At 43.2% G+C, this 23,879-nt stretch overlaps 2 protein-coding genes across 6 annotated transcripts in view; one reads left to right on the forward strand and one right to left on the reverse strand.

Annotated features, from left to right (window-relative positions):
• Positions 1 to 7,788, reverse strand: part of GLYCTK (glycerate kinase) — a 106,988-nt gene extending 99,200 nt beyond the window's left edge. For 2 of the 3 annotated variants that reach the window (XM_085624799.1, XM_085624798.1), the window contains exon 1: positions 7,498 to 7,776. The gene's annotated coding sequence lies outside the window, so the exon portion shown is untranslated. Of the gene's footprint in view, positions 1 to 7,497 lie in introns of all 3 variants that reach the window. The other variant, XM_085624797.1, reaches the window with a different exon arrangement.
• WDR82 (WD repeat domain 82) overlaps positions 7,596 to 23,879 on the forward strand; it is a 218,149-nt gene continuing 201,865 nt past the window's right edge. For 2 of the 3 annotated variants that reach the window (XM_085624800.1, XM_085624802.1), the window contains exon 1: positions 7,958 to 8,440. In XM_085624800.1, coding sequence (XP_085480926.1) covers positions 8,280 to 8,440 — 161 coding nt within the window. In that variant the 5' untranslated portion in view covers positions 7,958 to 8,279. Of the gene's footprint in view, positions 8,441 to 23,879 lie in introns of all 3 variants that reach the window. The other variant, XM_085624801.1, reaches the window with a different exon arrangement.

Raw genomic sequence — 23,879 nt, forward strand, 5'->3', positions numbered from 1 at the left:
AAGAGCTGGGTTTGGGCACGAGGGAAGACTCAGATGAGCGGAATGCTATACCTGACCCTGTGAAAAATATTCCTGTTCCCCTGGATTCCCTGGTACTGATAACAACACCATTAGTTGCGCAGGGTCCTCCAACTGGGGTTGCTGTCCAGACCGGGGGCATGGTTGATGTCACTGATGAACCTTTGCCTGTCCTGGAAGAGGATCCAAAAAGGTCCGCCCCGGGGACCCACTGGGAAAAGGAGACCCCTTAGAAAAATCTGCAAACGGGACAGAGGTTTGAAAAAAAGTAACTCTACTCAAGGGAACGCTGTGAGTGAACATATTGACCAATCCGTCCGGAATATAGTGGAGGAGATTTTTACATCACGGCTGGAACTTGCTCTCACTAGCATAGCCAAAGACATTATAGATACTTTGAATATTTGTGTTGCTGGGATTTTTAAAAAATGTGAGCGTATTGATTCCTTTTTAATAGCCTCGAAATCGCTACAGTTTACTCCTAGTTTAACTATCCTTCCTAAAGCTCAACCAGAGATTAGATTATGTACTGGTGTAGATATTACGGATGGTCAATCACATCCCCTACTAGGGAGATAGGTCAGAATTTGGTCCTCTTGAGAGATCCGTGGCATACCAGGGCCCCCTTGAGAGGAAGGGCATCCCCCTGTTGCGTGTGCTCAAAGTGCGGTGGCACCGAATAATCAGGGCCCATTTGATCATCGACAAAACAGTTCATATCACATGGATGAATATTAAAATCGCCCATAAGTATAATTTGGAAAAAAGTGGATTGCTTCGCCCTATAAACTTCTAAAAAACTTTTCAAAAAAGATAAATGTCCATTCATAAAATCGCATTCCCCCGAATTATAAGAATTGATTAATAATATTTTAGGCTGATTGGGGCTGCTTAGTTCTACTATCAAATAATTATGGGAGCTTACCTCCATCCATTTTGTGGAGCCTTTTAACTTTAAAGAGAATAGGAGCACTAAACCCCCCTTGGCTCTACCTGCCGTAGTAGGACGAGCAGGTGATTTTTTCAGAAAGAGCAGATCGAGTTGGGCTTAACGATTGCATTGAGTGGAACAGAATTTCTTTATGAGGTTGATGGCTGTTCCTCTGTGTGTAGCAAGTGTTTGGGTGTTCCCGACTGTAAGTACTGCACTAGTACCATATCTCAGTATGACTCTTTAATAACATGGGTGGTGTTGCACCATGATGGTTGACAACATCCACTGTGAATTATCCTCTGGGCATGAAGTATGAACAGCGGGACAGATGTCCTGTGTGGTTGTAGAGATGGCCTGTTCTATGTTGACTGTAGGTACAGGTGTGTTAAGGACATTGTCATTGATTTGTCAGCAGACTTTTAAAGTAAATTGCAAAGTGAATTGTAGTGGTCATGTTGTCAATTTACAACAACTCAAATTGGTATATTGGGTTGTGTTGTAAGAAATGGGTCTGTTTTTTTTTTTTTTTTGAAAAACCTTTATTGACATTTCAACCAATAACAAGTATGGGCCTACAACCCCCGGGGCCGGCCGCTAAGCAGTCAGAGTAACAAAAATCAATATTTATCACAAGCGGCACATCGGGGAGCAGAATTTCCATGCTGGTATACTCTCGGCCACTAAACAGCCCAAGGAGGAGGCCATGGTACAAAAGGTTTTCATTTTATAATAAGGGAGAATGGAAGGATCAGGTGCCAAACAGTTTCCCAGCAGCAAGAAATGGCAGGCAGAATAATAAACGTCCACGATAAACAGCAATTTGTCTAGTCAATGGCGCTGAAACAAGAAGTTCAGGATGTGGAGGAATATCACGGCCATTCGCACCTGCAGTCCCCTGCCCTAAAACCCAGAAAACACCACGGAAATTGTGGCACACATGAAAACGCAGCGATTAACGACGAAGGAGTTCTACCATGCTGATCCCGGAAAAGAAAGACAAAGAAGAATGAGAGAAGAAAAAGGAGGCCATGGAAAAAAGGAGGTTAAAGACTAAAGAATCCCTTCCCCCAACCCCCCACCCTGCACCTCTGCAGATGAGTACGGACCCCCCCCCCCAGCAGCGTGCCTGTCGCCCCGGAACCAGACCCGAAATATAGAAGAAACAGAGAAAGAGGAGTAGGAAAAGAAACCCCACCAGACGGGGGGGTAGAGAGAATATTAATAAACTGGAGGAGGGCCTTCAAAACATGCCCCCGGCTTCTCCCTCCCGCCCAATTTGTTTTCCCCTAAAGCAAACATTAAGCAACACAGAATCGACCAAGTCAAAGAAGAATGGGGAGCATTATGCGCCTAGTACACTGACAGTTATGCCATGAGAGCACGCAACCCCTGAGCCCGCCCGCCTATTAGATGACTACCTCTGAAGGATCAGCCTTATCCTTGGCCACTCTTTGCGAATCTACCCATGCATACCCATCGACCCAGTGCCATGTCCAATGCTACAAAGAAGAGGAGCGTCCAAAAGAGAACAGGAAGCGACACACACAGGTAGGGTGGGAGTCTCTGGTCACCGACACAGGCAGCAGTATGGAGAGACATCTTTCCCAGTGCTGCCCCAGGATCTGCACCGCACACAAGGTCCAAGAAAGCGAAATCAGCCAGAGCAGGCGACCATTGCTTGAATGTTGCCTGGGTTGCCGGAGGCCGCGCACGAGACAAGGCCACCGCCCCCCTCTCAGGTCCGATACCTCCGGAACAGACCAGATCCACAGCCAGCCGATCACACGTTAAGATACTGTCCGGAGTTTCCAGCTGGTCACTATCCACAGGGGCGGCCACAACACTGTCCTCTTGTGTGCGGTGTAGGAAGTCCCCGTGTAGCTGGGGACAGGCAGGGAGCAACTGTTCCAAAGCTGATGTCACCCCATCAAGCTTACTCCCCAATACCCAGGCGCCGTGAACCAAGGTGGAATGGAGGGCACCGAGAGCCTCGAGAAGATCACCATACCCCAGCACAGCTCTCGGCGCTCGCACCGCGATGCTCCTCATAGGCGCACACTTCCAATCGTGCTGCGACCCAGTGTACAGGATAGTAGACTTCGTCCTGTCAAGATGGCCGCCGGGTAGGTCCAACCCAGATTGAGACCAGGACTCAGGGACAAGCGCCTCAGGTTCCATGTCACTGGAATCAGGGTTTCGATGCAGGCAAAAAATATATCCGGCGTGTAATCACGGGCAACAGTCACCCCCTCCACGGACCTGCGCCCGCGAAAATCCGAGAGCAGTCCGCTAAAATCCGGGCTAGTTACGGGCGGCGGCCGGGCGGCTCGCCGGCGAAGGCAGAGACAATCACCGGGGAATCTTGGATTAGTCACCTCGGGCATGCACTCGTTCCGCTACGCTTAGTGGTAGGAACGACCACGGCGAAATGGAGGCCGATATTCACACCGCTCCGGCTAGGCCGACTCCACCCAGTCATCAAAGGCCGCTGTTGTTGAACTGCCGCCCGGCCCTGTTGTCCACTCGAGGTCCCGGTTCCAGGGTTGCACAGGCCGCAAACTTCAACTGGACATTTCTCCGGCGATACCGCCGCCAGAAACTTCGGAGTCACACGATCGGTTGCCGCTATCATTCACCAACACGGGCATATAGCGCAGGCTAAGGATCTCATGCAGGATATATGTACGGGATGCGGAGGTTCACAGAGCCGGGAGCCTACGCTGCCGTCCCGGTCGCCATCTTGGCTCCCTCCCCAATGGGTCTGTTTTTGATAAAAACGAACACTCGCCCTTTCTTTGATATGAATCTTTTTAAAGAAATGGTGCTCCCCCCTTGGTTTCTCAAAAACGGGCCGAACTGGGATTATTTGAGCTCGAGGATAATGAGTCGTTGACCATTCAAAGATGGCACTGGTTTTTCGGTGCGGGTCACGTGACACGGAAGGAATCGTGACCCACAGTAAAGCCAGTCTTTAAGTAACCGATGCGCATTGAAGGAGCCGCGCGGTTGAGACGAAGCTCTGCTTGCGATTGATATGCGGTAAGATCAGGGCTGTTAAGTGGGGCGTTATGCTGAAAAAGATCATAGCGTTTAGTGCAAAGGAGGGCGTGAGCCGGCACGATGGTGAGCCGGTTGGTTAGAATGTTTGATCGTATACTGAGAGATATCTGTGCTCATAATTGAAAGTTAGATGCCGACCTGCACCGCAGACACATATTAGTTGAATGTGAAACGAGAAGGGGATGTAAGAATGCCTCATAGTAAATGAAAATAGTGTTTTCAAATAACTAACAGGAATGAAGGGGGGTTGAATGGTGGAAATGATCACTGTTCTATAGACAGTTGAAGTAGTTTTAGAGAAAGCGCATTTTGGGCAAATCTTGATTCTTATTGTTTCCCTTACAGAACTATGACAATATAAATGTTCTGAGAGACAGGACCACTGACAAAATATCAGTGCCTGTGTGACGCAGTGTTGAGCTGGTACGAGAGACCTAGGCTAACATCGGGTAATGATATTTTATGCATATTCAAGTAAAGATAGAATGAATGTAATGAGTGGTGGTGTGTTCCGTTCTGGCTTTCAGTGTATAATGGCAGGAACCTGTCTTTTTGTCTATGCAATCACTGATAGTTCGCAACAAGTGTGCAGATAAGGTGGACGAAGTCCTGGTGCCCTGAAGAAATTAATACTCACAATAAAGAAAAGGGGGAGAAGGTACAGACCCTACCTCATCCTCCTCAAGAATTAAGTAAACCACACAAAAAGAGGTAGAGTGAAGAAACGGCCTACATCCAATAGCAATTGCAAAATGTTTTAAGAGAGCCATTTGGGGCTACAAACAATTGACAGGGGTGCAGTTGGCTGAAAATAATTTTTTACGCACCCTCTTGTCTGTGCTCCAATCAACCCCAACTTTTTCTATTAACCAGGAATTGGGGTTGGGTTATGTGACTGACTCGCTGAAATTGGCTCCCTTAGTCTGTTGGATCAAAACCTGGCTCAACCCTGAGTTAACTCTGAACCACCAGGTTTTACGGGACTGTGTTGCCCTGGATTAAGCCAGCAGTATCCCGTGGCTGTCTTACGTCAAGTGTATGTTTTACAAACTAGGGCGTCCTGATATCTGTAACGCCCCAGAAGGGATTAAAAAAGAAGACATAAAATGGGTGAAAACACATCTCTTAAATATATTGATGTTGGAACGGGAGGAATTGGAGTTACAAAAACCGTTGGTCAAGGCCCATTATCTAATAATCTCCTCCCCACTAATTGAGCCTTACCTGAGAATTGTGACCAAACCTTACCATTGTTGGCTCCTGACTAGGTTCTGTTTTAACTTAATTCATTTTTCGCTGGGCAACCTTCCTGGGTGGTGTAAATTAGAGGATATAGGCCTGTGTCAGTGTGACAACTTCTCACCACAGGATACAATGCATTTTATTATGTTCTGTGATTTTTATAATGACATACGGAGGAGGTTTTTAGTCCCTCTACTGAGGGAAAAGGGCTTTTTACAGGTTAGACCAGCCCTAATCTATCTCCAAACGTTAGATGATGTATGGAACATTTATAATATTGCTAGTTTCCATGTTGTTGCTGCCCGCCTCAGGAAAAAAAGATTCCCTATGATTAATGCTGCATGAATTATTATTTTTTAATGGAACTGTTTTTATCTGATAATTTTTAAATCTTGATGTATAATAGATTTTTCTTGATACTCTATATCTTTTTCTATTGCCCATTTGTATTTAAGATAATAATTCTTTATTCGCGTTTTATGCATTGTACTTTTATGATTTTAATTAATCGAATAAAGTGTTTTTGTCTGTCATGTAACTTTTAAGAGAAAAATAATGCGAGAATTAGCTGAGAATACTGAATTATTTCATATTAAAGTGTGTTTTATATTAATCATAACGCGATAATGATTAAGCAAGAATGCATGTAGGCCTCAAATGCTTTCTTTTCCTTGTTCGAAAAGCAGAATGTAGCTGAAGTAGTCATTTAGACGCTGTGAGAACTTTTCATGAAGTTTCTTTCTTATGCTCATAAACAATAGACTCTCTTTTGATTCAGCAACACTTTTGACAGAAATGTATCAATACAATTACAAACCCAGAGAGAGCGTTTGGGAATGGACAGACAGTGAACAAAGTGAATTTTCTTACTTCGGAGGAAAGGATGGAATTATAAAGGTATTAAAATTGATGAATTTCCATAAGGGTTACTTAATGCTTCCGCATTTCTTAGTGAGGTATTGATCACACCATGAGCAGTCCACTGTGGACAACCAATGGAAATCATATCGAGTGATTTAAAGGATACTTTGTGGGAATAAACTGAGAACTTTTGGAAGTATAATTGCCCCCTGCCTGGCATGCTGTCAAACTGAACTCTGATTTCTTTTTCTATGCCAAATCCATTGAACTGAACTTTCCAAACTGACTCAAACCTGTACTTTGCCGGCTGGTAAAGTGTTCAGGTATAACTCTTAGGCTGAAGAGTTTTATGGACTCTTTCATGTGACTCATTGAGCTTGAACTCTGCATCTTTGGTTTGTATAACCTAAATGCTGCAACTCAATTTTCCCATGATCTCTCTCTCATTTCTCTCCTAGGTAATCAATAATGTTTTTTTGTTAAATCTGTATCACATTGTGACTAATTGTACTAAATAATTTCTATTAAATCTGATTACAATGCGATTTATGTTCCCAACCATTCAAATTTAGGTTTTAGAGAAATGGTTTATATGTCGTTAGCATGAATTTGGCATTTTCTTATCCAGGTCCTCATAAGAATTTGCTTCACGAACTCTGAATATCCAAGTCCCTGTCAGCTCACGTAAAAGATCCATCGGAGGACCGATGGTAGTTCAGTGTTATGTTACGGGCCCAGAGAGGAAACAGTCTTAAATGAAATATATGAAATTGTGAAAGGGAAGGAAAGGAAAGGAAATTTTGCCCAGCTTTCAGCTGCAACAGGAGTAACAGTAAAAGCCATCCATTTGTAAGCAATGGACAGGCTGCAGTGTAAGCCCATTGTAAGTTCTTGGAACGCCCACAAAGGTCTTTACCAACAAGACTGCTTGAGCTGTTTGGTAGGTGAGACCTAAATGGACTCAGAAATTTACTTTATGCTACCCTGTTCCCATATATGCCAACATTTCAGAACGGATAAGAGGAAAATCTAGAAAAAAATAATCGGAATATAATTCCCTCATTCATTTACGATTACTATTTTTTCACATTCATTATTTTTTCACATATATGCACTCCATATAAAATGCAGTGCACCTACACGGATTAAATACAAACAAACGAGACAGGGGTACATACCAACTACTATATAATGGAATCACTATGTTTTCTCTACTGTGGCACTGTCTCATGCAGTAAAAATAATAACCTATTAATAATAAACAATTGTTATTACACATCTACGGGGGTGCTCGCGCGAATCTTTTTCTACGTTCATAATAGACATACTACGAAGCAGTATGCGGTTTCTTTTAGCACGTTGTAGTCTATTTTCTATATTACCTCGTTAGTCTCTTTTCACTGTCTCACACTGCATTGGTTTTAGTTGCGGCCATCTTTGTTCCTGGAAATGGTCCAGTTTATGGCAAAGATTCCATGTTATAGCTCTACAATTGCCATTCCTTCCAATCCGTCATTTAGAATGTAGGTATAACCGATTAGGGGCCAAAGCGCAAGTTTTATCAAAAGCAAAGCCCTTTTAGTATCGCATAATTTCCACAAGTTTCGCCGTACCTCACTTATAAAATGGCGGTCGGCCACCATGTTTTCCTGGTCACGTGCCCTTGCCCCACTGACCCACAATGCACCGCGATCCGTCCCTGCACCACTCCAGCGGTAAAAGGGCGGAGACAATGAGAGCGAAGTGAGGCGGTGAGAACCGGGAATTGTATAGAGACGCGAGTTCCGGTCCGCAGCAGTTTTTCTGATAGCCGAAAACGTGAGGCGTAGACTTCTCTGCCCCTTTTCTGATACCGAAGCTTTCAGGCCCGCCTCCTGGTCTTGGCTCTCTGCCCCGTAGGCCTGCACGGCCTCCTCTGTTGCATTGGCTAGTTTCCCGCCAGTCTCACGGGCGGGCCCCGAATTCACATTTCCCTCTCTGCACCTCACGAACATCCTTTGTTCTCGTTTTGTGACCTTCCGCTGGGGCCCGGCTTCGGGTCCCTAAGTCAATCCCGCTGTCGGCTGCCCTCGGGTCGCAGCGCAGCTCCTGCAGCCGCATTGAGTGGTGATTTATACTGTTGAAACCCCCCCCGGTCTTGGAGACCACCTTTGCGTTCCCAGAGATGAAGTTGACCGATAACGTGCTGCGCAGCTTTCGCGTAGCTAAGGTTTTCAGAGAAAATTCCGACAAAATTAACTGCTTTGACTTCAGCCCCAACGGGGAAACTGTGATATCCAGCAGCGACGACGACTCCATCGTGCTCTATGACTGCCACGAGGGAAAGTGAGTACCGCAATCCGCGAGAAAGTAACGAATGTCACACCATAAACAGATTCCCTCCAGCCGGTGTTCCGCTCTCTATCTTCTTAAACGAGAGGATCCAAATATGCCATAGGTCGCAGACACTTGGTGACCCCACCCCCCTTTCAAAAATCTACTCAACTTTTAATTTGATATACTGCGTGTTCGGGCTTGGCAGCTTCACGGTGTTTTTTCTCGGCAGTATTAAGAGAGTTATAATAAGTAGGTGGTGAAATTCTAGCATATCCAACCCGCGTAAGTGGGATGATGCAAAAGCAAATCGATGCAAGTAACTGTTAAGCCCTTTTCTAGTAGGGTTTGAGGGAGCAAGTTGCAAGAACGTTGAAGTGTTAAAAAAAAAAAAATTACACCTTTCCAGGGCAGAAGTGGCCCCTAAGTATGTTGGTCTGTTATAAATAAAGCCATGGCTTTTCGGTGAGAAGGGGTGCCCGGTACAATAGCCTCTAATATACCATCTTCACTATTCAGCTCTGTCACATTGTATTCCGCTCTCTGTTTCCATGACCAACCTCTACATCTGATGGCTAGTCAAAATGTATTTCTGTAGGCTTATCCCAGTTTGAGTCATGGGCACAGCCATCTAAAGAACCTGGTCAAACGATCCTCTATTAAACATTCATACACTGAGCTAATTGCCACAGCCAGTCTTCCTCTCCATAGCTTTGCATGTAGTGCTGAATGTAATTATATTAGTCCTTCTGCAAGCACACTGCCCTTAATTAAATATTTGTAAAGAATAGTAGACTCATCAAGGTTTATTCAATAATTAATTGCTCATTATTAGATGAATGTGACATTTGAAAAGGGTCACATGAATTATTTTGCACCATTTTTGCTTCATCTATTTGCTTGTTAATCATACTGATGCCAGTGGCGTTTGTCTTTTTCGTAGAAAAATACTAGTTTCCGATTATATTACTCCAGTTTATACTCTGATATGGATTTAAAACGTTTTGCTTTCCTCTTGTAAATGGTATTTCCATTTCAAATAAAGCTCAAACACTGCTGAGAATCATACCCAATCCATCAACAATAGCTTTATTCGGTTAATAATTAAAACCATCAAAGCATACACAAAATTTCATTTGCAAATGGTTACACTTAAGAATAATTTACAAAGGGATTTCAGACAATACACAATTAACAATTATACATAAAGACATGTTTTGAAAAAATAATTGGCAAACATTGACATTAAAAGATAAAACAAGCCAGCAATTATAAAACTATTTAATAGCTTCAAGAAAAAGGGAAAAAAAAGGCCCAGTCTCAGACTGCTAAACAAACTAAAAAGTAGAATCATACCCATTTTAAGGTATCAATTGATGACGTTCTATTACGTCCACACGTAAATCTTTCATTATAGTAGGATAAAAAAAATCGGAGATCTTAGCCTCTCGCCGCCATGCTCATTGAGTCATCAAACTCATTCTCAAGTACTTGCTTTCATCTATAATTTGACTATTCTAGCACAGCTTTGTATTAAAATGGGACATTAAAAAAGCGGTGTCTGAAACACCCTATACAGGCGCAAACGCAACTGTTAAAGAACGCCCTGAAAAACACTAGCAGTTGCGCATCGGGTATTCCCAAATAATGTATTTCTAGATTGTGCCAGAGTTAAACCAATTCCCATTGCCTATTAAGATGATTTTGCCATGCTACCCACCGTGCTTCACACCTTGGAGATGCCTTGATGTCAGTTTACTGTTTCTAACCCCCTGCTTCCGCCCATTAATGAACATAATCAGTAATCCAATAATTAGCAGACCATCAGGGAATGCGTGTGCATGATGCTTTTTTTTTCTTCTTCTCTCAAACCACCAAGTGTGGTCTACACCTGTTAAATACCCAGGGGCAGATTCACAAGAACTGACGCATCTGCATATTAGCAGAGATGAGTCAGTTAATTTGCGGCACGTAAAAAACCCCTTGCGCCACCATGGATGCGTCACATTTACAATGCCGCGCACCGTGGTGCAAGGATTGGCAGGTGCGTGATGCAGCTATTGGCGTAGAGGCAATACATTGCTGGAGTCGTGTCGCTAGCACAACGCAACTCCAGCAATGCTTCGGAATGCCTATTTCTATTATGCTGTCCCTCGTTGCGCCTGCTTCAAGCAGGCGTAAGGTTTTGACTCAGTGGCGTTGTAAAAGTGACTTGGTTAAATCTTATAGATTTCACTGAGTTGCTTTTACGTAGCTTTCTTGCGTCGGAACGCCCACTCTGATACATTATACCCGAAGCAGGTATAATGTGGTGCAGGGCTTTATAACGCGATGCATCTCCATAGATGCGTCACGTGAATGTGGCGCATTGTTTACGACACTGCTGCGTCACAAAAGTGATGCAACGGTGGCTTAAAAGTGTTGCAAGGGGCTTGTAAATCTGCCCCCTAGTTCTTGCAAAAAAGCTAGAAAAGTTCCCAGTTTTCTGAAATGAATAAATAACATCGCTTCACTACTTTGTTAGGAATTTGAAGCGCCATATAAATGCTGGTGTGCAGTCGAAATGAATGTTTCATCAAACTAGGGTAGTTGCCTTGGCCTTCAATGTGTGCACCATCTTCTCTGTAGTTATTGCTAGTGAATAATCGCGCTTCAGTTTTATAACACATGAATAGGTTTTGTTGTATTTTTGTTTTTCCATTGTTTTGAAAAGAACAGTAATAATCACTTGGTATGTCGGCTTACCTCTCAAAATGTAGAGGAGTTGCTACATTGGTGTGGTTTAATTTCAGCTCCACCAAAAACACCACACGTATTCTTAGTAGTATTCAGAACAACACTTCACACGTTCTCAAAAGTGGCTTGCTGATACTTATGGCTCTCCGTTGATCTTTTGAAACTTCAAAGGGTTCATAACCACCACCATGCCAAAACAGGAGGATGTTGGTTTTAACTCTCTTGGGCAGTTTGTCTTCACTTCTCGGTACATGTTAATTAATGTTTCTTTTGGAGTGCTTGTCGCACTTACATGCTCCTTCTTACCTTTGTTTTATTTCCCCCCTAGCCAAAATTTCAAAACACTATCATTGTTCCCCCTTAATCCTCTTTAGTGAGCTAGAGGGAACCCGGTTTACTGCCTACTTTAACATATTTGTAATTCTTTGGTGTACATAGTAGGTCTCCTAAAAGTTGGCGCAGAGACCTGCTTTGTCACAAAACGATGTAAAGAAAATCAATCAAGTTTTCAGATGTACATATTATCTTGCCTTGCCATGCCATCGACTACGTCACTCCAGCATAACACATTTGATTTGGCTTCTTGACCAAATAAAAAAAGTGTTCAGCCCAATTGCATCTTCTGATACACCTGGTTTTCACTTCAAAAGAATAGTTTGTTGGTCATGAGCACGGTTTCACAGCTAATATTGCAAAATGAAATACCTGCCTTCAACCTATACCCACAGTAGTGAACAGTGATTTGGGCCACACGCATAAGAGGTCTATAACAGGTGTCGTCATTGGTAAAGTTGGAAAACTAGATCTGATGAACACAAATTTACGTAACCAACTTTCACATTGGGGTTGCTGTTCGAACAGGCTGTGACCACGTTTCCATAATTGTATATACCCGCTTGATGCCCTGAATATGCTCATTCTAAGTCAGTGGTCTTGTATATCCTTCTAGAATGTTATGGTGTAGTTTGAGGCAGAGGTGTGTGATAGTGGCGCTCGGTAAGGCTGTAATGCAAAAGGCTTATAAAGGATAGCGAGGCTTTGGTGGTACTGATGTTTCTGTGCAAGATATTTTTCTGTACCCAGTGTTGTCAGCATTCGGACTGCTTTGCTGACTAACATACTGTCCTTTATTGAATGGTAAACAGTAGTGGCCGTTGTTTGCTTGCCTAGTTTCATCAAAGTAGCATGTGGTCCCTTCGAGTCCAGAGTTATAATTATGGTCAAGGCTCTCACATTATATTTAATTGAACAGGATTGCCTTGCCTGAGCCAGCTGTAAATTCCAGACATGTTATTTAAAAGAAAAAACGCTTGGGAAGTGTTGATCTAGTTACCATGGTGGCTCAGTGTCTCATCTAAGTGACTGATCTAATTTAATGGCTGATTATCCACTTAGACTTGGTGTCGTTTATTAATTGAAAAGAGGTGTTGATGCTGGAATTTTTCATAATCCTTTGGGGATGCATTACAGCAAGGCTAAAAACAATTGGGAACGCAAATGGGTTCCAAAAGCAAAAATAGTGGCTTTGCCAATGCTTTTGTGGTACTGGTGCGTCAGAGATCAACCCATGTAAACAGTGTTTCCTTCAATCCTGTAAGTGGCATATAACTATGTTAGCGGTGAACATTTGTGCTTGTTGACCAGAATAGTCTTACCACTCCTTTCCTAGTCTGATACAATTACAGTCTATAATGACTTTCTTTTGGATAATTTTAATAATGTTGCACCTTAATGGTTTTTAGGTAATGCCGAGCCATGTGAACGTTAGAATAGAACGTTATATAAAAGATGTCTTTGCATTTAAAGATGATAGTCAAAAAGTGAATTCTCAAATTACCCTAGGAAACCAGTCTCTCAACAGGACTCTTCTGCAATGACAGTGATGTATATATGTGTATATGTATATATTTTATTTACCTGTTTTCTGCTTTCTTGCATGCTTTAGGCATCATTATAATGTAATATATCTTAATTCTGTGTTGGTTTAATACTCACACACATTTGTAAATGCAGATCTCTTTACATAGAACTATCAAGCAATGGGTCAGATGGGTACTGGTAATCCTATCCAAGAAGACCAAGATCGGGTATGATCCACATTGAACTTAGTATTTGAATGTGTGGATTTTAATACACTTTGGAAGCAGGGTAATTTAGGACATTTTTCGATGCTTCCTACAAAGAGGGACCATAGTCTTGGGGCAAATCCAGAAATTGAGGGTTTTGCTGTTCATGTTGGACTTGATTTCCAAATACAGATCATGTTATTCAAAGACCTTCCTGCAATTTTGAAGAGAAGTTGGGAATGTAGACCATAATGATGGGGTTTCCGTGTGTGTGAGTGGTGGATGGAATACTTAAATTTGTCTAGGTCACCATTAATAAAACTGCCACATTGTGGTCCATTGTTTTGTTGTTTGCTTGGTGTCACTACAAGAAATAGGCCAAACGTAGGCAAGCTTTCGCTGCCTTGTCTCAAAGTGACATTCCACGCAAACTTTTAAGTCCACATCCCCTCTGTATGGGAATACAAAACATTTTTTCCTTTGTTTGCTATCATCAGTGAGCTTCAATGTGAGTCCGTTGAGCTTTTGCTGTGATGAATCCTAGCATCCTTGGCCTGCCAGTGCAGGTCCATAAGTGTTGGAGTAATATGGTTTATTTTTTGCACTGCCAGCCAAGTAAGTGTTCTACTGAATTGAGATTGGATTAAGTGATTATTTTGGTAGACTGGCAAGAATTCATTTGCAGCCATCAATGTGTGAAGTGGTGAGGACTGTATTACGGCTGTAAAGATCTTAGATAAAATAATCAGTTTCTCCCTTGTGAAGAAGTTTACATTGACAATAGACAAATGTGACATTTTTATGCCTTGCCTGCTGTCTGATGTACGACCTATTGTAAACATTGTGGAAACGAGATGTGTGCTGTTCCTGAAGGGGTAAGATCCTAACCGTTGGTGTGCTCCTATAAGAGCGAAGGCCCTCGCACACCCCAGGGGATTTCATGCTTCATCATTGCATTGGTTGCTCTACTTGAGCAACCGATGGATGAGTTGGTCGCAACACCATTGAGCGACCCCACATACTGGAGTGTTTGGGTCAGTTTTGCTCCCTCTTTTGGGTCCTTACCATTAACGACATTGTTAGCTTGGTGTAAATTGGTGAGGGTATGGTTACTTATTCCTAGGTAGGAACTGCCCCTCAATGAGTAGTTTAGTAGGGGTTTTAGGTCCTTAAGAAATACTACGAACTTTGACACTAGAGGGCATTAAACATGTTAACCCACATCTTTACTTAATGCTTGATAAGGTTACTAGATCCTTCTCTCAAATATTGTAGGTTTTTAATCACGACATGGAACCCGCTAATTAAAGTTGGTTCAGCTAGTTCTGTTATTTTTAACTCTCATCCTCCCCACACTCTACTCACCTTTTTGTATTTACACATCACAGACCACACACCGCTTCATCGGCCAAGATCACACACAAAAGATCTCTGGCAAAGAGCCCCCCCCCCCCCCCCCCCCCCTTGGGGCCCGTAGGGCATTGCAGCACCGGCCCAACGAGGAGCTACCTGATGAAGCATGACATCCCTTGGGGTGTGAGAGGGCCCTTGCTCCTTATAGGACCACTCCCGCAGTTAGGACCTTATCCCCTTTCTTCTTTAGGAAAAGGACACCTCTCGTTTTCAGTGGATATCATAAACCATGTGTGCTGGATTTTTTTTTTTTGCTCCTGGTCCCTCTTCGTTTATTTGTTCTATAGTAAACATTATCATTACTTAAGTCCACTTTGGGTCACACCTTTGCATATTATTGGTTTACTTTCTTGTCTGTCTCACTTGATTACTTTCTACTTGATGTCTTTCCTTCCTTATGTTTGCCCATCCCTTGAAGCATAGCTTCTTTACCATCCTTTGGTTGGCTGACTAGTATCCTACAACTGCTTACTTTGAGGTAACTTTTTTTCTTTTAGTGCTCCAATAGAGTACATGATTCTTGCTCTTCTCCCTTCACACCTACCCCCATGTTTTGTGGAATTCTGCCCCCTTTCCTGTCCGTTGCTTCTCCCACATCTGTCCTGCTCAGATAAAAAAAAAAAAAGTTTTAAACCAAACCCTGCTTCCCTAACATATTTGCTTATTAGTGTCTTTTAGTTGCTTCTTCAAAATCTTTCGTTATTCCCATGCCTCCCAAACTTGATGCACCCTTCTATTTTCTTCATTCTTTTCCCTGTACCTTTCGGCTGGCCGGAAGCTTTTATAAAGCACAGATATTGATATAGCCAGTAACCGTGAACGGCCATGCTAAAAGTATAGAAAATATTGTTTTGTAGACTTTCAAGTTGGTGCCACATTGTGTGGTACAACATGACCCAATTGAGTGACCATTTGTAAAGTATAAAGTTCATCCAGCATTGGGCAAACCCTGCAGCAGCACCTGCAAATCATTGCACGATGAGGCCTGTTAGCTTTGCTAATGCTTTTTAATATGTGCTGTGACATAATTAGCTATAAATCTAGATTGAAGCCTTGATCGGCAGCAGAACATTTTAGGCAAGATGTCTAGGGTTTTAATGGACTCAAGCCAATCTTTTATCCAAGTTTTTCTACTTAAGTGTGTAGTTTTTGACGTATTTAGAGTAAAATGAGGCATCCACTTTATAGAGTATTTAGCAATTATTTGCTTAGATGTGGGTGTCATCTCCATAGTGAAAGCAATGCTCTGGATGATTAGTAATTAATCCAGTGACTCCATATGAATGTTGCATGGTATGATAGCTAAAGCAAATCTATGGGGATTGCTTCCAATGTGGGGTAGTAGGAGTGATATGGAGGTTTTCCAATGGAGTTTAAATCTTTTTCTCAGGGAAGAGGAGACCACCCAGAGCTGTCCAACTACACCCCGTTCTGGAAAAAAAAATTGATATCCCTATATCTTGGTAATCCGATAACTGACGTAATTGTTTTTTTAATAGAAATTTTAGGTAATAAGTGGTAAAATTTGGGGTCCAACAGTCATTCTATGCCTTGATGCCCCTTCCTGACCTTCTCACCCAAAAGCATCAAACTTGCAGCATCATTAATTTTGTGCTCTTTAAGATCATCCCTCAAAACCTTATACTCTGCTAGATCGATCTTGAAATATAGTTTCTTATAGAGCTAACTAACCATTATTGTTTTTGCGAACACACCCGTTCAAGTCTGGGTTTAATAACGTCCGATAGAATCTCAATGGGTCCCAAAGGTTTTGTGGACAAACTGACCGTGGCAAAGCGTATGCATTTTCCCCTGACCATTCCTCATACAGGGACATCATTTTCAGCCAATCTTGAAAGCTCTGGGCAAGGCTACTACCCCATCTCGTGGCCACCCTGCATCCCCTCCACCCCCCAAAGCAAACCAATGGCAGTAAACTTTATATATGGTATCATCATCTCCTTGACACATCCTGACATTACTATAATGGGAGTGAGACGATAGGCATGGTCTATCATTTAATTGAGCACTGTCTTGAGTTGAGTCTAGAAAGAGGCCACATCTTGGCAGGTCCATGCAAGATGAAAAAGCCTGCTCTCAGAATGCCACAGCGCCTGTATCTAGTATCAACATGTGGATAATACAATGCAAGAGTCGGTGGTGAAGGTACACTATGTAAAATGTATAATTAATCAGTACCTGCTGTTAGAAGATGCCTAGTTTGTTGGCAGCAGTATTGCCATTGTTCATCTATTTCCTGTCCCAGATCACCCACCCATTTCGGGCAAACCTTGTGAATTTCCGCAGTCAAGCAATCAATAACCACAGCATATAAACGTGAAATAAGTCTATACGGTTGTCGGTTAGTCCGATTTGTGCAGCACTAGCCATTCAGGAGACTCTTCTGGGAACATGTCAGACGCTGAGCCTCATGTGAGTTTTCCATAGGTAAGGACATCTAAAATGGTAGATGGTGAGTCACCCACAGATTCACAATATGTTTTAAACTTGCGTGCTAGAAATAAATCACCCAGTGTTGTGATGTCTCCTACCCACTGACTGTATAATCCATGCGGTGTGATCCAGTTGCAGCATTTGATAGTTCCTAATGGGTATGTGCGGAGAGTATGGGATGCGTACATTACACAAAGCGGCTAGTCTGTTCCAAGCCCAAACAGTGCAAAGCACTGCTTATATTTCTTGGGTAGGTCTTCTAAATGGAGCTGCCAGGAGGAGAGTCGGGGACACGGCCCCACTCAATCACATGATAAGGGGCCTGTCTGTTATGGAACCAGTGGTGAATACAAAATAATCGGCTTAAAAGTAGGGGGTGTTCAAACTCTACTTTATGATATGGAAGCTGTAATATGTGCCAGCTGATCCTGGGCTGCCTGTCAGCCCATGCCAAACTAATCATGAGAGAGCGCAGTTGAGTAAAGTGAATTGTTCAAAGGCACTAGAATATTTTGTAATATAGTAGCTTGGGCAGACTACTATTTTCTTTAAAGCAACCCTACCCACAAGCGACCCATAGTTTACCCTGATTAAGGTTGCAGTTTCTGTATGATACATAATACCCATATATCTGATGGGTTCAGTTTGCCATTGTAACAAATGAGGTGTCTGGTCTAGTATTTCCAGTCAAGAGGACCATGATTGATTTAGTCCAATTAATCAACAGAGTTCAACTATTTATTTCCTGTATAAGTCAGACTTACTGAGGGGTCCTTGACAACCAACATTTTGTCAACAGCACACATGGGATAATAGGGTGTAACGGAACCCCATATTTACACCCCTATTGGGGTGAAATTTACACAGGGGACGTTCCATAGGCTCTACAGTTAATTAAAAAACAAGGGTCGACGGAGCAACCCTGTCGCGTACCCCGACCTATCGCAAAGGGCTCTGAAAAGCTGCCATTTAAACACAGCATAGCTAAATGGGCTGTGTATAATAACTGCACATACCTTCCAAAAGTCCCATTATGGTCAAAATCGTGAGCAGGAAAGGCCATTGAACTGTGTCAAACTCAGCAGGCGTCTAAAAGAGCCATAACTACTGGCACATCGGAAATTAACTGGTGTGTAAGAGTAAAAAGTGAACAAAGATTATCTGCTGTGGGGCGACCCAGGATGAAGCCGGACTGATCATCCTTCGCATTATTAGAAGCAGTCGCTTTGCCAGCAATTTAGCCAGAATTTTAATGTTGACATTATTAAGTGATTAGGGACAATAAGATTACATTTATTTGGAGGTTTTTCTGGCTTGAAGGGTCATAATTATGAATTCCCTCATAGTTGAGGGTATGGTGCCGATTGAAACGCCTCTTCACACACCTAGTAATAAGACGGGGCTCGAAAAATCCACTCGCTATAAGGAGCTAGATTTAATCAGGACGAGCACATTTTGGGGCCCACCCGCCCATTCTGGCGAGCTGACAACAGGTGTTCTTTTTGCTCATAAAGTGAATGAGCAATAAAGATGCCTTTAAATCATGTTAACGTCCCATTTGCTCAGCTTTCAGAGACAGAGGTCAAAATCAGTGTGCCTTCCTACATTTACTTTTATTTCTGTTACTAAAGTTTAGAGGATTTTGTAAAGTGAACTGTGTGACAATTGCAGTCCACAGCATGTGAAATGAAAGGCTGTAAGATTTCAGCCTTTTTTCTAACACAACACTGAAATATCTAATAAGTGAACTGTTCATACATTTCAAATATATTTAGCTAGGTATGAAGATGCGTTTTTGTAATTCTGTTGTGAAAATTTGTTTTATAGGACCAAAACCTTTTACTTGGTGATGTGCAAATTGTAATTATTTTATCTGGAACCCAATTTCTGAACATTGATTATGCGCTATACAGTTTTATCAGTAAAACTACATGCTAGTGGGAAAGTTTTGTAACCATTTCAATGGAAAATGTGCTATCTGTAAATGCCAATGCACGACCACATCATTCTTTAGTAATATATTTATGAAAAATTATTTTTTAAACATGAACTGGGAAATATCCCTGCTCCTACCCAGGTGACAATGCTGTTAGTGAACTAAAATTCTGATTAGACATGGAGCAAAAGTTTAGTAAATCATTTTTTTGTATAACAGAAATAGTGGACTTGCATATTTGAAGGTGCTCTTGTGATAAGGAAGCTTCATAAAAATAACTATTTGCCTAGGATCGCACAATTTGAGACCAGCTCATGGGTCAAGTACATTAGTTGGGTCTAGTAGATTATTTAATTTACTAGACCTGCAGGTCTAGTAAAATTTTAAAGATTTTTTTAGCCCTGTAAGGGTGTTGGCTCCTCGGCGTAAGTTTTGTAAAATTCAACCAGGAGGCCGTCACTTGCAAGTGCCTTTCCGTTTTTTAATTGCCTAATGACCTGCTTAACCTCCGTAACTGTTGGTTTGACAGAGAATTTCACGTTCTACCTAGTCCAACCACGCCAAGTTGAGGTTCTTTAAATAATCTGTCACGTCAGTGGGGGTAGCCTCAGTTTGGGAGGTGTATAGTCTTTGATAAAATGCAACAAATTAGTGTAATCTCCCCATGCAAGGGGCGCCAATCGGTTATCTACAGTGTAAATGTGTGTGCCCTGGTCTGTCACCTGCCCCATATTTCCGAGCTTGGAAGTGTTTACTTGGAAATTTCCCTTTCCTGCCAGCCTATTCCCTGAACTACAGCAGGAGTGTACGCATAGGGTCCACGAGGCTCTGATCTTGAGATTCCTCATACCGGAGTTCATAGGCACAAAGCTCGGTTTCTAATTGTGCAAGTCTGCCTCTAATAGATTTGACAATGCCATGCCCTTTGGCTATGTAGTCACCATGGATGACCACCTTCACGGCATCCCAGAAAGTGGCAGTCGTGGATACACAGCCCCTATTTACTGTGACCTATTCCATAATTGCTGTACGGATTTCCTCTTTAAACACCACATCTGATAAGGATTTAGATTGAAGTCTCCATAGCGGCACTTGTGCACAGTCCGTAGGGATGGTGAGTTGCAAAACCACTGGGGAATAGTTCAATAGGGTTCTGGGTGAATGTCTAAATTCTCGATTCCAGCTCACCACATCCCTCAACGCCCACCCCAAAGTCAAGCCTCAAAGACTTATCATGAACGGAAGAGTGAAAGATGTTTTTGAGCATCTTACCATGTAGTGTGCACCAGATGTCTAACATGCCAAACTGTCATCAAGCCTGGAATGCATCACAAGCCCTGGTGAAATGAGCTGTCTAAATTAATGTCCCAAACTAAATTATGGTCTCCTTCCCAAATTATTGTACTGGGATCCACTGCAATGCCCTGCTCGGAAGAAATCTAGGATATTCACATTGGGGCCATAGGTATTAATTTTTGTATCAGACTTGTGTCCTATGAGGCCTTGTAGTATTACATATAGTCTGTCTGGATCTGCCAGGGTGCAATTGTGTCGAAAGAGCACCTCTTTTCTAATAAAAGCACCCCCTCTGGCGTAGAATGAGTAGGAGGCAAAGTATTGACGAGGCCTCCATAAGGTACTTAAATTTCTGTCTCTGTGGCATTAGGTGTGTTTCTTGCAGTTAAATGATATCTGACTTGAGACGGTCGAGATATGTAAGAACCTGTCCACATTTACGGGGATTATTTAAATCTTGGAAATTCCAAGTGATGAATGTTGACGACTGACCTGTCAGGTCTGCGTACCATTATAAAAACAATAATATCCGGCCAGTATGAGTGTGTGAATTTCCAGCAGTGTGCCACACCATGTTGCAACCAGGTAATAAGTATTCGTATTCCATACTCCTCCTCACAACCCCCACCCATCCCTCCCATACAAGGTCCCAGTCATATCCCCAAACAGTAGAAACAAAGGAGATCTGTGAGATCTAAACTATCACAAGCATTATTTGGTATATCGCATAATGTGGCTAGAGGCAGAAAGTGACTAGAGCACTGGTACTTTAGCGACAACTAGCAAAATAAGCGTAAGAACTAATGGACTGATCAATGGCTCTCAGTGGAATCCTAAATGAAGCCATGAGATCGAGCCAAACCAGTGAATATCCTCTGTTTTCCCTTCCTAGATAAACACAATCTAGCAGAGTAGAGCATGGTATACTCAATGCCCCTTTCCTGTAGCCTTTTTAACTGGAAGAAATGTTCTATGTGCATCTTGTACAGCTTGCGTAAATTCAGGGGAAAAGGTATGGTGCATCCTTTTATGACTGATATCCTTTGCCTCCCAGGTTAAGTGAAGCACTTGGTCTCTATCCCTTTAATTTAAGAACTTGAGTGATCTAGGAGAGACTCCAGGGTTCGGACGAGGTGCCAGAGATCTGTGACCTCTCTAGTGCAAAAGACTATTAGAAATGTTCAACTCCACATAGTGTGAGAAGCAATTTTTCAGCATAGTCTTCAGTGCACCCATTGGTTTAGTTTCAGGGATTCCGAAGCTGCATACATTGTCCCTCCAGGACCTTGCTTCCAATTCTTCATTTGCACTTTGCACAGTTCTACTTCCATCTCTAGAGTTTAAGCCTCTTGTGTATGCATATCTTTTACATCAGAAATAACAGTTCGTCTGTCAACTGTATCTGTTCATCTATATGATCATTCATAGTGTCCATGCGCCTGCTCAGACTCTAATTTGCAGTAAATGGCTGTGAAGCTTGTGCACTTTTCCAGGAGGATCGATTTATTATTTTCAGGTGGGAATCTTCCCCTTCAGTCACTTCTCCCTCAGACTGCTGGGTAGTAGACCGCAGTTAGGCACGATTGTCGTTCAGTTACGTCCGCGTAGAGCGATATTTTATTCTGTCTTCCATCAGGATTCCTGAGATTTCGGGGTTTTGGCGGATTCTCCCAGCGAACGGCTCCATTTAAATAGAAAAGAGCAGGGGCGACAAAGAGCACCCCTGCCGAGTCCCCCTCGTGATCCAAAAAGGCCAAGAGGCAACCCCATTCACCCTGATATGTGCCTCCGGGTCGTTGTATATGCAGTCTACCCATCTCATAAATCGGTCTTTAATTCCAAATCTATATAGCACCTTCTTCAGGTATGGCCAGTGGACCAGTCGAATGCCTTGTTGGCATCCACAGAGAGAAGCACCGCAGATTGCTGAGTGCATTGCATCAGTCCAGTGGGTCTTTGCCTGGCTTGGGTCTCAAGACCACATCTGCCATAGCCATCATTAGAGTTTTTTTTTGTAACATATTTTTATTGGCATTTTCAGGTTTATGGTAATATATATCAAATAAATCATTCAATCCATGAGATTGCTTATTACAGTATCCAATATCCCCCACAATTAATCATGAGTACAATAGTTGCTGGATACACAAGTTGTAAACCCTATGGGTCCTGGTAGTGAATATGCCACGTGAACTGGGGTAAAACACGGGAAGAGCTAGGGGTTGGGTATGGAAGATCGCGTCCGGACTCTCTTATCTGCCACTGGGTTAAGCGTGTGTGTGTGTGTATCGTGTCAATATCTTACAGCTGAGCTGACGTTTACGCCAGGCCGGCAGAAGTGCCGACACACGTCACGAGGTTGCCCGCGACGCAATCGGGCCCCCAGAGTAGGGAGGGTTTAGTCGATTGCTGGCGAAGGCTGTGTTGGCAGGGCTGTTTGTGTAGGTGTGCCCCCGTGTGAGTCCTCGCCTGGGGTCAATTGCTTAAAGTGATTCAATAACATGGCCCAGTCCATTGAAATGGGATGTTTGCGGGTGCCCCTTAACCTCCTCCCGTAATGTGTCCTCCTCTGCCGCCGCCCATTTGTGTGTCGCTCCCACCCAAGCTGCAAGCGGGGGACCAGTGGGAGAACGCCAGTGCATAGCAATGCCGCGTTTGGCTAATAACACCGCTAGGGAATAAAAACGGGTCTGCACTTTGTGTTGTTTGTGTTCGAGCGATACCTAGTGCGCTGGCCTCCCATGTATTCATAGACTTGATCCCTGTGAGGTCCTGTAGGGTAGTATGAATGTGTTGCCAAAAAGAACTGATCGTGGGGCAGCTCCAAAACATGTGTTGGAAGTCCGCGTCCTGTGATTGGCATCTGGGGCAGAGGAACTCAGTGTCCGGGTAGAAGCGCTAGAGACGTGCTGGTGTCAGATAAGCTCTATGGAGGATATAAAATTGTATATTCTTAAATCGTGCATTTCTGGGCACCTTTTTAGGATATTCAAGGGCTCTTTCCCATTCCTTCTCGTGCAGTGAGCGTCCGATTTCCTCCTCCCAGATGGCACGTAGGGACACCAACGGTTTATTGGTGAGTTCCCGTATGGCTTTGTAGAGCCATGTGGTTACGTGTCTACCCACTCCCATATGTAGAATCGTGTGGATGACTGGATGTGTGGGTGGCTCCCCCCTCGAGAGGTCATGATGCGGTCGATAACTATCTAACAGTTGGCGGTGAAACAGGAATTGGCCCGGGGGGAGATCGTAGTCTGCCATGAGGTTTTGGAATGGTCTAAGCTGTCCGTCTTCAAAGAGGGACTCCATTTCGGTGATACCGCATGGAGTCCATGTGGTGAGCATGTTATTTGTGTACTTATGTTCACGTTTGGGCCACCCGATTAATGGGAACAGAGGGGAATACAAGGGCATTTCCGATGACATGCGATGTATTCGTTGCATGCACCTCCGTGCCACTACGACCTGCAGGGGATAGGTACGCTTCGGTTTGGTGCCCGGAAGCAATAACCGACGGACTTCCGCAAGGGATACCCGTCCCGTCAAGGTA

The sequence above is a fragment of the Triturus cristatus genome, chromosome 9, assembly GCF_964204655.1.
Source record: "Triturus cristatus chromosome 9, aTriCri1.1, whole genome shotgun sequence".
Classification (NCBI taxonomy): Eukaryota; Metazoa; Chordata; class Amphibia; order Caudata; family Salamandridae; genus Triturus; species Triturus cristatus.